The following is an 11,488-nucleotide window of genomic DNA, read 5'->3' on the forward strand; positions in this document are numbered from 1 at the left end:
TAAATTTTATTTAAATTTCTCTACATTTTAATTTTACGTAATGTTCATTGACATGTTGGTAATATCTTTTCATTTCAATATTTTTACTAAACTTATTTTTCAACTCCAGTATCAATTTTATTAATAGTGGTTTTTCATTTGTCTCTATTGCTAGGTTTCTTTGTTTTTTTGCTGCAGTTGTCTATAAAATTGAACACAATTGTTATTTTCATATTAGTACAGTATAATTATTAAATAACATTTTTACAGCACATTACCTAATCCTACAATTGCTCTAAGTGCTTTACATGTTAAATACATATAAAATACATTCACAATATATCAATTAATGAAAATAAATAGAATATATAAAAATTTGGAGTACAATTGCATAGATAGAAATTATTAAATGGATACACATTAAAAATAATAATTGAATATGAAAATAACAATTGTATTCAATTTCATGAATTGATGACAGAGATGATGTTATTCTTGGCGTTGGACAAATAGGCTATGAAATTTTTAATGAAAATGTTAACTTGCATAGGATCAAGAAGTATTTTAACAAACAATGCTGGTCTGAACTTACTAATACAATTCTAATGGAAAAAGAAGTGAGCAAATTTGAGTGTGTAACATGTAACTAGGACTAGCAAGCACAGTCGAGTGTCTTGTGTAATGGTTGTCTGACATGGCAACACCTTAATAGTGCTGGCCTTAAGTCTGTTCTAAAGACTATGTATTGGATGTACAAATCATGCAATAGAAATTAAAAATAGATTTAATGTTATAATATAATCATTTAAAAAAAATTAACACTTCAAAATTTGATGGTTAGATATATTATAACGTTTTTCTTGTCATTTCACTAGTATATTAATACCACTATCCTATTTTAAAACATTTTAATGCTTCCTGTTTGATTTTTATGTGATGTATTCAATCAAATAATGTCCTTTGTGCTTACGATATTTAGTGAAACTGGAACTTGGGAGTGTGATTAGCCACTACCTTCTTAGAACCTGGGAATTGCAATAAATTTCTATCATTTGACAGTCAAAATTAAGCAGATAGAAGGCGGCTAATTTTCTTTCAATTTTAGTCAATGGACAGCCTTACAAATTCGAATTTTCATTGTTTCATGTCTTCTGTTCAAATGTTCATACTTTTGACTTTCAGTTTCAATTAATTATAGGGTACCTAACGTGTGTAACGTATCATCAATATTGGAACATCAAATAAAACTCTTTAAAAAATTGTATGATCAATTATGAAACGTGCCTCATTCGTCGATTTCCATAGATTTCACAAGATTTATTCCAAAACTTGTCCTAACCGAATTCCATCGTTTCCTAAATTATCTCCCATGCCACCTGCGAATAATAACTGGTATCCAAAATATCTGAAAAAAACATTTACCATAGCTCTTGTTGTTTTGTAGCTTCTGAGTACCAGTTTAATCGGTAATTGATTTCGGGTGTTTTCTGTTTCGTTACAATAAAGCCCGAGAAATTCAGATGAATTAAGATTATCGTAATGGCGGAAGGAGGATGAGCAATCAAAACAATTTCATCAGTGGAAGTCCAATCAACGAGTAATTAGCCATTTTCCTTATTTTAGATCACCCCTAACATTCATCTCATGCCACGAATGTTTTAAACACCGTTTACATATCCCGTCTTTAATGTATGTTCTGTCCGTTTACCTTCTAAGGAAAAAAATCTCATTCATATTAATCAGAACTTAAGTCTGCTTTTTTGCATCTACAAAATGTAACTCATTTAGTTCTGACGTCATAACCTAGCCTTGTACATGTATTATAGCAGTTTTCAAAGCACTGTAACACATAGATGATCCCTTTGAAATGCTATTCAAAAGTATGGTTTTATTTCTTAAGTCAGATTTTTAATAGGATTTCTGAGATTTTTATTGAATAGGCTTAAAGGAGAATAGATATGGTGAATATATCAAAGAGATAACAACTACTTTGTTACACTGTTTGTTAACCTAATGTTGATCAGCACTCATTCTCTTCCTGAACATTCTCTGATTCAGTGCTCCCACTGTCGTCTGTAAGTTATTCCCACAGTCAATTACAAAATGATGCAGAGGATGGGAACAAACAATATAAATTTTATTTACTGATGTGTGAATATTAATTGCATTTGCAGAATTTATTCTATAGAAAGTACAGTTTAATTTTCATTATTTAAGAATTTGCAGGCATTGAATTATATGGTTTTACTTGAGTCTGCAACTTTTTGGAATAAAAGTATACAATCATTGCAAAAGTTGTTCAAAGTACTTGTGTCTGATTTTAGAACAATTCCTCATTTTCTAAATTTTTATTTATAATGAGTATAAATTAGAAACTGAAGGATTGTATTTCAATTTAGGTTTACCTCTCTATGGCTTTCATTATAAGAAACCCATGACTGACTTCAAAGAGATACTAAGCGTAGTCAGCCGTGGGTTTGTGGTAAAGCATGACTTTTTCAAAAACTTTTTACCTGTTTTTAACATGCAAGAAGTCCGATTGAAAATACGCTATTTTGGGTTGAAACATATATCAAACTGATTTTATTTAAAAGAATATTTTGTTGTTTTCTTGCAGTTTCTATAATCTTAAACTTATTCAATTCTAGTGTTGACTACTTAAAATTTCATTAGAGTTGCTTTAAACATTTTGACTTTTGACTTAGTTTTCCATCTTCTATTTTCTATAGGCTTGTTGATTACAAAATCTAATGGCGAAGGAATTAGACAAGGAGCAAAATAAGTTAAATCATGGAGAAAACAATTTTGCTGAAAGGGAAGAGGATGAAATTGCAGGTTTAAATGGTGCTGTTTTACATGTTCTTTCAACAAATGGTGTTACAAACCATGACCCAGGGAGGTCAAGCATTCTTCCAAGAGGAAAGGTTATAAAAAACCATGAAATGGGTAAGAGAAATATAAACGGTGTACCAGCAGGAAAAAATGATATTGTTGCAGAAACATGTTTGTGTGGAAACTTCAAAACTGGCTTGAAAGACAACAAAAATGCAAATGTAGAAAAGCAATCAGAAAAGGAAGCTTGTAATGGACCCAGCTGTAGCTCAACCGATTCTTATTCTAATTCAAACATGATGAAAATTCAGAATGGAGGGATAGAAGTGAATGGTTTAGATAGTTCCCCTGATTTAAGCCCAGTGGATTGTTCATACAAAAAACTAAATGGAAATGTTTCACAAAAAGAAAAAGAAATTAGGTATCAGAAAAGTCCAGGTGTTCGTCCAAAGTCTATGTCCTGGAGTAGAATGGTAAAACAAAGAAAAGAGAATAAACTGAAGGAAAGAAATGGAAGGAAGAGTAAAAGGTCATGCAAGGGTTATATTTATCCTGAACTATGTTCAAGTTCAGAAGAAAGCTCTGATGACAATATTAAAACTTCAAAGAAAAGCTCAGATTGTGAAGAGAACAATGAAAAATGTGTAAGTAGTATAAAATCTTTGTGTAACCAGAGTCTGAATTTATATGGAAATCACATGGGCTCTGAGATTAGAAATGGCTTGCCTTTATCTCAAGACTTTATTTCTTCAGAAACTGCAAATGGGAGAATTAGTAATGCATCTAGTTTAGTTAATGCAGTGGATCCTGCTAGATTTTCATTAGGTCCAGCTCCTTTGGCAGTTCCTGAAGATAGTGATACAGGGCGATCCTCAATATCTAGTTGCTCAGATGGAAGAAATAATGATTGCTTTGTAGAAAACAATATTTCTAAAAGTTTATCAGAAGAAAATCTAAAACCTGGTGATATTGAGATTGGAAGTGGAGAAGTCAACAATGAAGCAATGTTACCAACTGCTGCAAGTAATGTTATGAATGGAACAGTTACAGAAAGGAATATTCTACCTCTTCCAAGAAATCCTAGTATAGATAGTTTAGAAGAAATAGGAGATTACATAGAAACCGATTTTCCTTCAAAGGCCAGTAGACTTTTATTTCAATCAAGTTCAAGAAGTTCTTCCCCTTCAACGGATGATGAGGATGAAGGTTATGTTGTAAATAAAACAAAAAATGAACATCTGATTGATGATAAAGTTATGGAGCAATCTTATGATCCCTCATCTTGTCCACATAATGGTACTAGTCACAATATAAATCCTTCAGAGTTAAGGCTAAGAATAGAACAAAATGTGCCATTGACTCCACAACTTCATTACAATAACACTTCACATCCAACTCATAGAATAGCAAGATTAAGTAGTGGAGCTGGCAGTGAGAGTGAAAGAGGAGGCATACAAGGTTCTGATTCTTCATACATTTATACCCCAGAAACAGACTATCAAGAATTCATAGACTCAGATCTGCCCTCCTCAGAAGCAAACAACCAATATAGTGCTAGTAATAATGATAGAGAGTATGTTGTCATGCCACAAGTGGATAATTATGTAGAAGACTATGTTGAAACTGATTCCAATCTTAGGACTGGTAATCAACTGATTGGTGCTGAAGGTGGCGCTACAAACAATTTGAATCTTGAAGGGCGATGTTTAGCTTTTGACTATCTTGACAGCAATATGGAAGTATATGACCCTCACTGTGATCAACCTGATGATGATAATTACTTGCTTCGTGTGATTTATAAACATGAAAAAGTTCCTATTGCAAATTTTCAAAACTCCGAAAGTAATAAACAAGAAAAGATTTTCTGTAAACTTGCCCTCGACGGTGATGATCCAACACTGCCTGGTTCTTCTGATGAAGAGGAAAATGTGTTCCATCACTACGCTCGGGACATGCCATGTCTTTCAGCTGTTCAGCAACAAAATGATGCTTCAGAGTGTATGGTTGTAGAGGATTTAGAGAACTTGACCCATGCCCTACAAAATGCTGTGATAATGCACTTATCATCACAGCAAGATGACTCATCTGAGTAAGTTTATTTTATATTGGAAAGAGATCAAAGATGTAATTAAAGAGGAAGTTTTAAAAAACTTCCATTGTCTCATGAATACATTGTAGATTTTAAACTTTATCAATTTAAGTACCAGTCCATATAAAATTTAGACACAACCAATGGTAAAGTGATTGATGGTCAAGAAAAACCGACGAAACAAACCATGCATTTTTAGTGTACATATGCTACACTTTCACATGACAAAAATCTTTTCTGCATTTAGGTCTGCACTTTTTAGAAAATCATACATTTATTTCCCACTGAAATCAACCAAATGAAGCCAAATTAAAAACGGTAACTCTTGCAAAGTGCAAATTTCGTGTACATGTACAATCTATGTAATTTTTATCTGAAAAGAGCAACAAGCAAATGAAAAACTATGACTATTTATGTGGCCTGTAACTGATTTTGAATAAGAAATAAAATTGAATTCAGTTGGTTTTTGACATGCATGAATCGCCCTCTGTATGATTTTTAGAAAGATTGCTACTTACTAACATGCCAGATAGTTTATAGGAGTAATTATTGAAAATTGTGAACAAAATACTATTTGCTTTCATTTATTGCTTATGTACATAGACATACAAAAGAAACACCTTTTGTTAGGCATCTATGGTGCACTGGTCTACTTAAAAATATTGGCTTTAAGTGTATTTAAGTATGTCATACCTGTATGTGTAGAATGAAATTAATTTCAATGAAGTTTTATTCAACTATCAAACTTAGAATAGCAAAATAAATACTACTTGTATAACTCACTGTCTGTTATTGAGTAATCCAGCTTCTTTTATTTATTGCTGTCATTGATGAATTTTACAGTGAGAGTTCAGAGGAGCCAATTTATGAGGAGATAGACAACTTTGATTCTTTGATGGCAACCAGTGATAACAGTCTTCACATTGTGGAAGAAGAACCCGGTTCTGTTCCTAAAGTCAATGTGAGTTCTGAAATATCTGTTGACATTTTGCTGATACAATGAACCTGTTGTAAATAGTCCTCTTTTAGGCTGTGGCACGGCACAAAGTTGGCTCATTGAGAACATGCAGTAGAACTAATGGAAAAATTTAAGTGCTGGATGATTAGATTAAGTAGCACTCTACCTAAGAATCATGCAAAATCATGGGTAAAAAGCCTACATATTTTTATTTTTGATAATTTTTTTTAATTGCCGTAGTAAACAGATATTAACATTCAGTTTTTTATATAACCTTTTATTTAATCTCTTAGGAGATAAAAATTATATAGAATGCACTGTAGATTTCAAAATTAAAGGAGATAACTCTGTAAATGACACTCAAATACAATAGAATCTACTGGATTTTCATTGTTGATTATCTCCTAATAGCAGACAGATTGGAATGAACAATTGCACGTTTCATAATATAGACCCTTAAAACAACTTAATTACAAAAATAAAAGTATGTAGTTTTGTTCGGGGTGTATCACATTTTTCAGATTTTGCATGATTCTTACAAAGACATCTACTTAAGTGTTATTCTCTCCTATTATGACATTAACATGTTTATTGTTTGCCTCAAATACTTACATGCATTCCAAGATATTCTCTAAAGGTCTCCAGAATGCAAGGTCTAATCTAGAAGGAAAAATAAGCAAAAACTTCTCCTTGTTTGTGCTTACTTCTCCCGTTTGTTTTTGACAGGGAGAAGTTTTTGTAATAGATTACGTAGACAAAAATGTCAATATTTTTATTTTTCAAACAGAATTTAATAAAACTTCTTGTCATTGATGTTTAAATTAGGTCCTGAGAATGTTGAAAGTAGAATAAAACAAGACTGTTTAATGCTATTATAGTTTGTTGTCAATATCTTTTATCATTGAAAAAATAATACTTTAAATACAAGTATACACTGTAAATGAGCAAATTATTCGCAATATATTTGTGATATTTTTGGGAATCGCAAAAAAAAAAAACATTGTCAAATTGTTACATAAATTTTCATTTTTTTAAATCTAAGGACGGGAATAATAAAGACTGCAAAAAAATTGATACCTCTGTTCATAGATCAAATTGCAAAATTTGGCATTTGCAAAAATTACTCCTGGTGTGGTAGGGATAGAGGAGTGCAGTATTCATATCTCCACTTACCTCTTCTTCTATAATTTGTTTCAGACAATACCAAAGTACTCTAGGAGGAGACGTCATGGTAAAAGAGGCTCTGATGTGGATAAAGTGATGATTTGGAATGAATATGAAGCTTATGTTTTACAAGTGAAACAGATTGGAACCTCTGCTTGTGGCCCCACAGCTGTTCTGAATATACTGGTAGGATACCTCTCTTGCTTTGAAAATGATGCATTTATTTGTGTTTTATCAAAATTTCTGAGCCTGATTTTCTCCTTAATGAGATATTCACAATTTATTGAAAAAAAGATTTGTATGCAGTATTTTTTTTTTAATGAGAAACACCACGTTGATAGTACCCCCTACTGATAAGATGGGCTACCATGCTACCCTTTAAATTATTACATACACAGTTTTTTTAGGATGATAACCCATTGAAATAGTTTTGAATGTGAATTGGACTGTTTTTAAAAATTGGTGGGGGAGAGAGAAACAGAGCAAAATTTATAAATGTGTGTAAAGTTCATGTAGGATACTGTTCAACTATTGACAACAGTTTGTTTTTTCATGCTACAATTTTCACAAGAACTAAAATCTGTCAGTGCTGATTATTACATTGTAAATGAAGTCTGTCTTAACCAAACCTTCAATGAGGGATTTGTTGACCATTTAGGCAAGTTTTAGTTAAAACAAAGGTTTGAAATGTATCTGAATTGATGTGATGAGACTTCAGGGCTTGGGAAAGACAGGTTTCACTTATATATTATATATATTTTTGTAGAAAGCCTTTGATTATCAAGTTGACAAAGATGACGTATGTAAAAAGGTTCCAGCTAATCTAAGGATGGAAGCTGCTCCTGTACCTTACTATTTGTTCTCAAGGTACAATGCAGGTAAGTTAATTACAATGCTGTTTCATTTATATAACTCTTTACATGAATTGCTTCCACTATAACATATTGCACAGTGGAAGGTTTTCTTTGCCTTGCATTTGTCCATGTAGCTTCAAGGAGCTTGGAAAGAAATTGTACATTTTTTTTATATGAAAGCAATTTCTTTTCTTTTCATATACTTTATCTGGTGTAAGCTATTTAGAGGATACAGTTGTGCCATATCTAGGTAAGTTAGAAAAAAAGTTCTTTTCAAAGACTTGGAAATGATGAAATTGAGTGGGTGTAATTTATTGTCAGTTTATTCATTCAAGCAGAGTGTGAATTATTGGTAAAGTTTAGATAAAATATATTTTTTCGCTATTTGTGTATGTTATTTTTATTCTGCCTGGATTTTTTACTTTCATTTTACTTATTTCCGTTTGAGGTACAACTGCTGATGCACTTATCGATGGAATCGCCAAGTTAACAAAGGGTACTATTAGAGGAAGATTCTTCCACTTCTATCCAGAACGTAAAGTGGAGCTGCTGAAATGGTTGGGTTACTGGATGAGGAAAGGTATATTTTTGGTGCAGGATGATACATTTTTTCTGCTTTATGCAATAGACTTTTGGTATTAAGTAGTAGTCTCTGTAAGAATCATGCAAATTCTGTAAAATGTGATACACCTCAAAAAAGGCTACATATTTTTATTTTTATTATTTAGTTGCTTTATAGAGCTATATGATGAAATGTATAATTATTCATTCCAATCTGTCTGCTCTTAGGACATAATCAACATGGTAAATCCAGTAGTTTCTATTGTATTGTAGTGTCATTTACAGTTACCTCTCTTAATTTTGAATTCTATGAATTTTTATTTTCTGTCAACAAGGGTTATGTGAAAATTCACATGTTACTTTCTGTTTACCATGACATTTAAAACAAAATATCAAAAATAAAAATATGTAGGCTTTCAAACCGTGAATCAAATTTTGCATGATTCTTTTGTGGTGTGCTACTTAAACAGTTGTGTTAAGCACATGGTATGCTCATCACCCTTTTCAGTGTTTTTAGTCCCATAACCTGTATTAAAAAGATCAGAAATCGATGGAAACTAAATGGATCATTCTTTACACCAAAAAATATATTATTAAAATCTATCAGTGTTTTTTAATACATTGTATCTTATTATTTGTGTCTTGACAGACAGACAGACCCAACAACAATATACCATGAAATGGGCATATAATAGTATGATATTGAAATGATATTAATGCCATATATTTCACCATCCTGTGATCAAGTGGTAAGGTGCTTACCTCAAATCATCAGGTAACATCCTGGTCATTTCATACCAAAGACTCTAAAATTGGAAGTTGGCAGTTCTCTGCATGACTACAACAGGAAAAAAAGGTGACTACAGCTTTGCTTAGAGTTGTTGATTTCTTTTCTGTGTGGAGTGACAAGTCTCTAAGAAATAATTAGCTTCCCTGGGGGTGTTGTTTTTGTTCAATGCATGGTCAGTGGAGGTAATCATGCTGTTCTTGTCCTTATATAGGAGATATCAACCAAGTGATATTCAATCAATCAATCAATTTTAGGTGCTGTGCCATTAGCTACTCTGAATTTACAGCGTGGTGTGAAGCCAGGATGGACAATACCTGATGCCTGGCATCATCAGATGATATATGGTGTCAGCTCTAAAGGTATGTAAATTAGTCATTTTAGACTTTAAGAATTGTTAATAGCATTCAAATGAAGGTAGTTAAAATCATTGAAGAGATTTACTTTCTGTAAATATTAATTCCATTTCAAATACCCTTCTCTTAATCATCTAAATGGATGATTTAGCTTTGCCCAATATGCACTACTGATTTAAGATATTGTAAAAAAAAAAAGAAGTAGGTATTCAGAAATTTTCTTTGTCTGTCTGTAGGTGTGTACTTGACAAATCCTCTTGAGATTGTACCTGAAACTACCATTATGGAGCAGTTAACGAGTGATTCAGTCTTGCTGATAAGAAGACAGGATGTTGTCAATCGATTCCGAGACTGGGCTCCACTCAATGAATTCCTGAAGAAAAGTGATCATCGATGGCAAACCATGAATGTTTTAGGTATTGTTTTTTTTTTTAAATGAAACCCTAGAAAAACACCAAAAAATTTCTTAGTTTTTAGTGGAGCCTGGGTTGCTTATTTGTATTTTAGTTTCTGTGTGTATTCTTTTTGTTCATTTATGTTATCTATAATGTTTTGTTTGTCTTCTTGGTATAATCTTTGCTCTTTGTTGTAACTTCAATTAAAACGAAGTGGAAGTCTTCAACATTGCAAAAAAATCAAAACTGTATTTTCCTCACAAACTTACAATTACAGTTGCGGTTTAGTTTTTAATTTATATTATGAAGTATTGTGAAGCAAACTTGTGATACACACTGACTAACATTTACTTAAAACTCAAACTAAATTGTGACTATTGACCAGGTGTGCTGGTAGGGTATTCCATTTTTGTGTCCCTAGAGACACCTGATGAATTTTCAGGTTCAGTGAAAAAAGAAAAAAAAAATATTTTGTGAGACATAAATCTGTTCCAATGATGGAGATTGATAAACTGTATATACTAACAAAGTCATGATAGATACCTTGGAACCTATAAAGTTTTAAATTTAAGGAGGTAGACCTAGGGTAAGGGACATAACTCTTTAAATCAGTGATATATTTGTATGATATTCAATTTCACCAAAGCCTAGCAAGTTTTCACTTGAAAGCAAATGAAATCTGCCCTAGTTACTTTGATGCTTACAGGAGATTGATGTAAAATGCTGAGAACAAACACTCAATGATTTGAAAGAGTTGTGTCCCTTACCCTAGGTCTACCTTCTTAAGGTTGTGAAAACATAAAACTAATCAACATTATTTTACAATAGGTCAGGTTGTGAATGTGTTACGAGAAGCTTGTACAGCTTTATCACACCAAGGTCCACGCTACCGAGCCCAGTTGACTTCTCACATCACTATTCCAGCAGCTTATAAAGCTGGGATTACGCTGTTTGTTAGACATAATACTGAGGTCTGCCAAGAACTCTTCAATGCTCCAGAGCTAGAACTAAAAAAAAAAGAAACCATGGAAGATATGGGATAAATGTGTTTATGCATATTTGTGTTTTCTTTTCATTCAGCAGTAATAGCTGAAGATTTTTATTGTACCGGTTAGAAATAATTATTTGTTTAAGATTTCATTCATGGTTATCAATTTTCATGGTTTTGTAAAATAACATTGGTTGGTGAAAAATTGATTTCATGGTTTCCCCAGTTGCCTGTTTAGGTTGGTGGAAAATTTGCATGCTGTCTAGCTGTGGCCAATATTTCAGTAAAAAATCAATGAAAAGGATATCCCATGAATGCATTTACAGTACTAATGCTCGATGCTAAGCTCATGCAGGTGTAAATGGCATAGGTATTAAGCAGCTTTTATTATCATGTACCATTTGTGTGCATATTGAGACTCATAATTGTCCTTTGATATTTTTCACTTTATGAAAACTGATGTTGTTTCAATTAAATCACAAATCTTGTTAATATAGAATGTTTTGTATAAATGATATAAGAATA

General features: G+C 32.2%; 2 protein-coding genes across 2 annotated transcripts in view; one reads left to right on the forward strand and one right to left on the reverse strand.

Annotated features, from left to right (window-relative positions):
* LOC148616864 (membrane-bound transcription factor site-1 protease-like) overlaps window positions 1-1,382 on the reverse strand; it is a 27,327-nt gene extending 25,945 nt beyond the window's left edge. The window contains exon 1 of the mRNA XM_088584004.1: window positions 1,264-1,382. The gene's annotated coding sequence lies outside the window, so the exon portion shown is untranslated. The remainder of the gene's footprint in view (window positions 1-1,263) is intronic.
* Window positions 1,383-1,449: 67 nt separating this feature from the next.
* LOC148616865 (uncharacterized) lies at window positions 1,450-11,488 on the forward strand. The gene is made up of 9 exons (XM_088584005.1): window positions 1,450-1,576; window positions 2,709-4,900; window positions 5,744-5,861; window positions 7,056-7,208; window positions 7,789-7,900; window positions 8,325-8,456; window positions 9,482-9,586; window positions 9,817-9,996; window positions 10,804-11,488. Exons 2-9 carry the CDS (start codon window positions 2,730-2,732, stop codon window positions 11,016-11,018), a joined length of 3,186 nt encoding a protein of 1,061 aa, XP_088440131.1. The 5' UTR covers window positions 1,450-1,576; window positions 2,709-2,729; the 3' UTR covers window positions 11,019-11,488.

Source organism: Perna viridis, chromosome 5 (assembly GCF_037379345.1).
Source record: "Perna viridis isolate PV_CMFRI_1.1 ecotype Kerala chromosome 5, ASM3737934v1, whole genome shotgun sequence".
In the NCBI taxonomy this organism is placed as follows: Eukaryota; Metazoa; Mollusca; class Bivalvia; order Mytilida; family Mytilidae; genus Perna; species Perna viridis.

What these genes read in the sequence shown, in the direction of transcription:
- LOC148616865 (XM_088584005.1), top strand. Translation starts at nt 2,730, where the DNA reads ATGGCGAAGGAATTAGACAAGGAGCAAAATAAGTTAAATCATGGAGAA. An exon ending in CAGCTGTTCTGAATATACTG is followed by an intron (nt 7,209 to 7,788) that starts GTAGGATACCTC and finishes ATATTTTTGTAG; the next exon opens with AAAGCCTTTGATTATCAAGT. An exon ending in ATATGGTGTCAGCTCTAAAG is followed by an intron (nt 9,587 to 9,816) that starts GTATGTAAATTA and finishes GTCTGTCTGTAG; the next exon opens with GTGTGTACTTGACAAATCCT.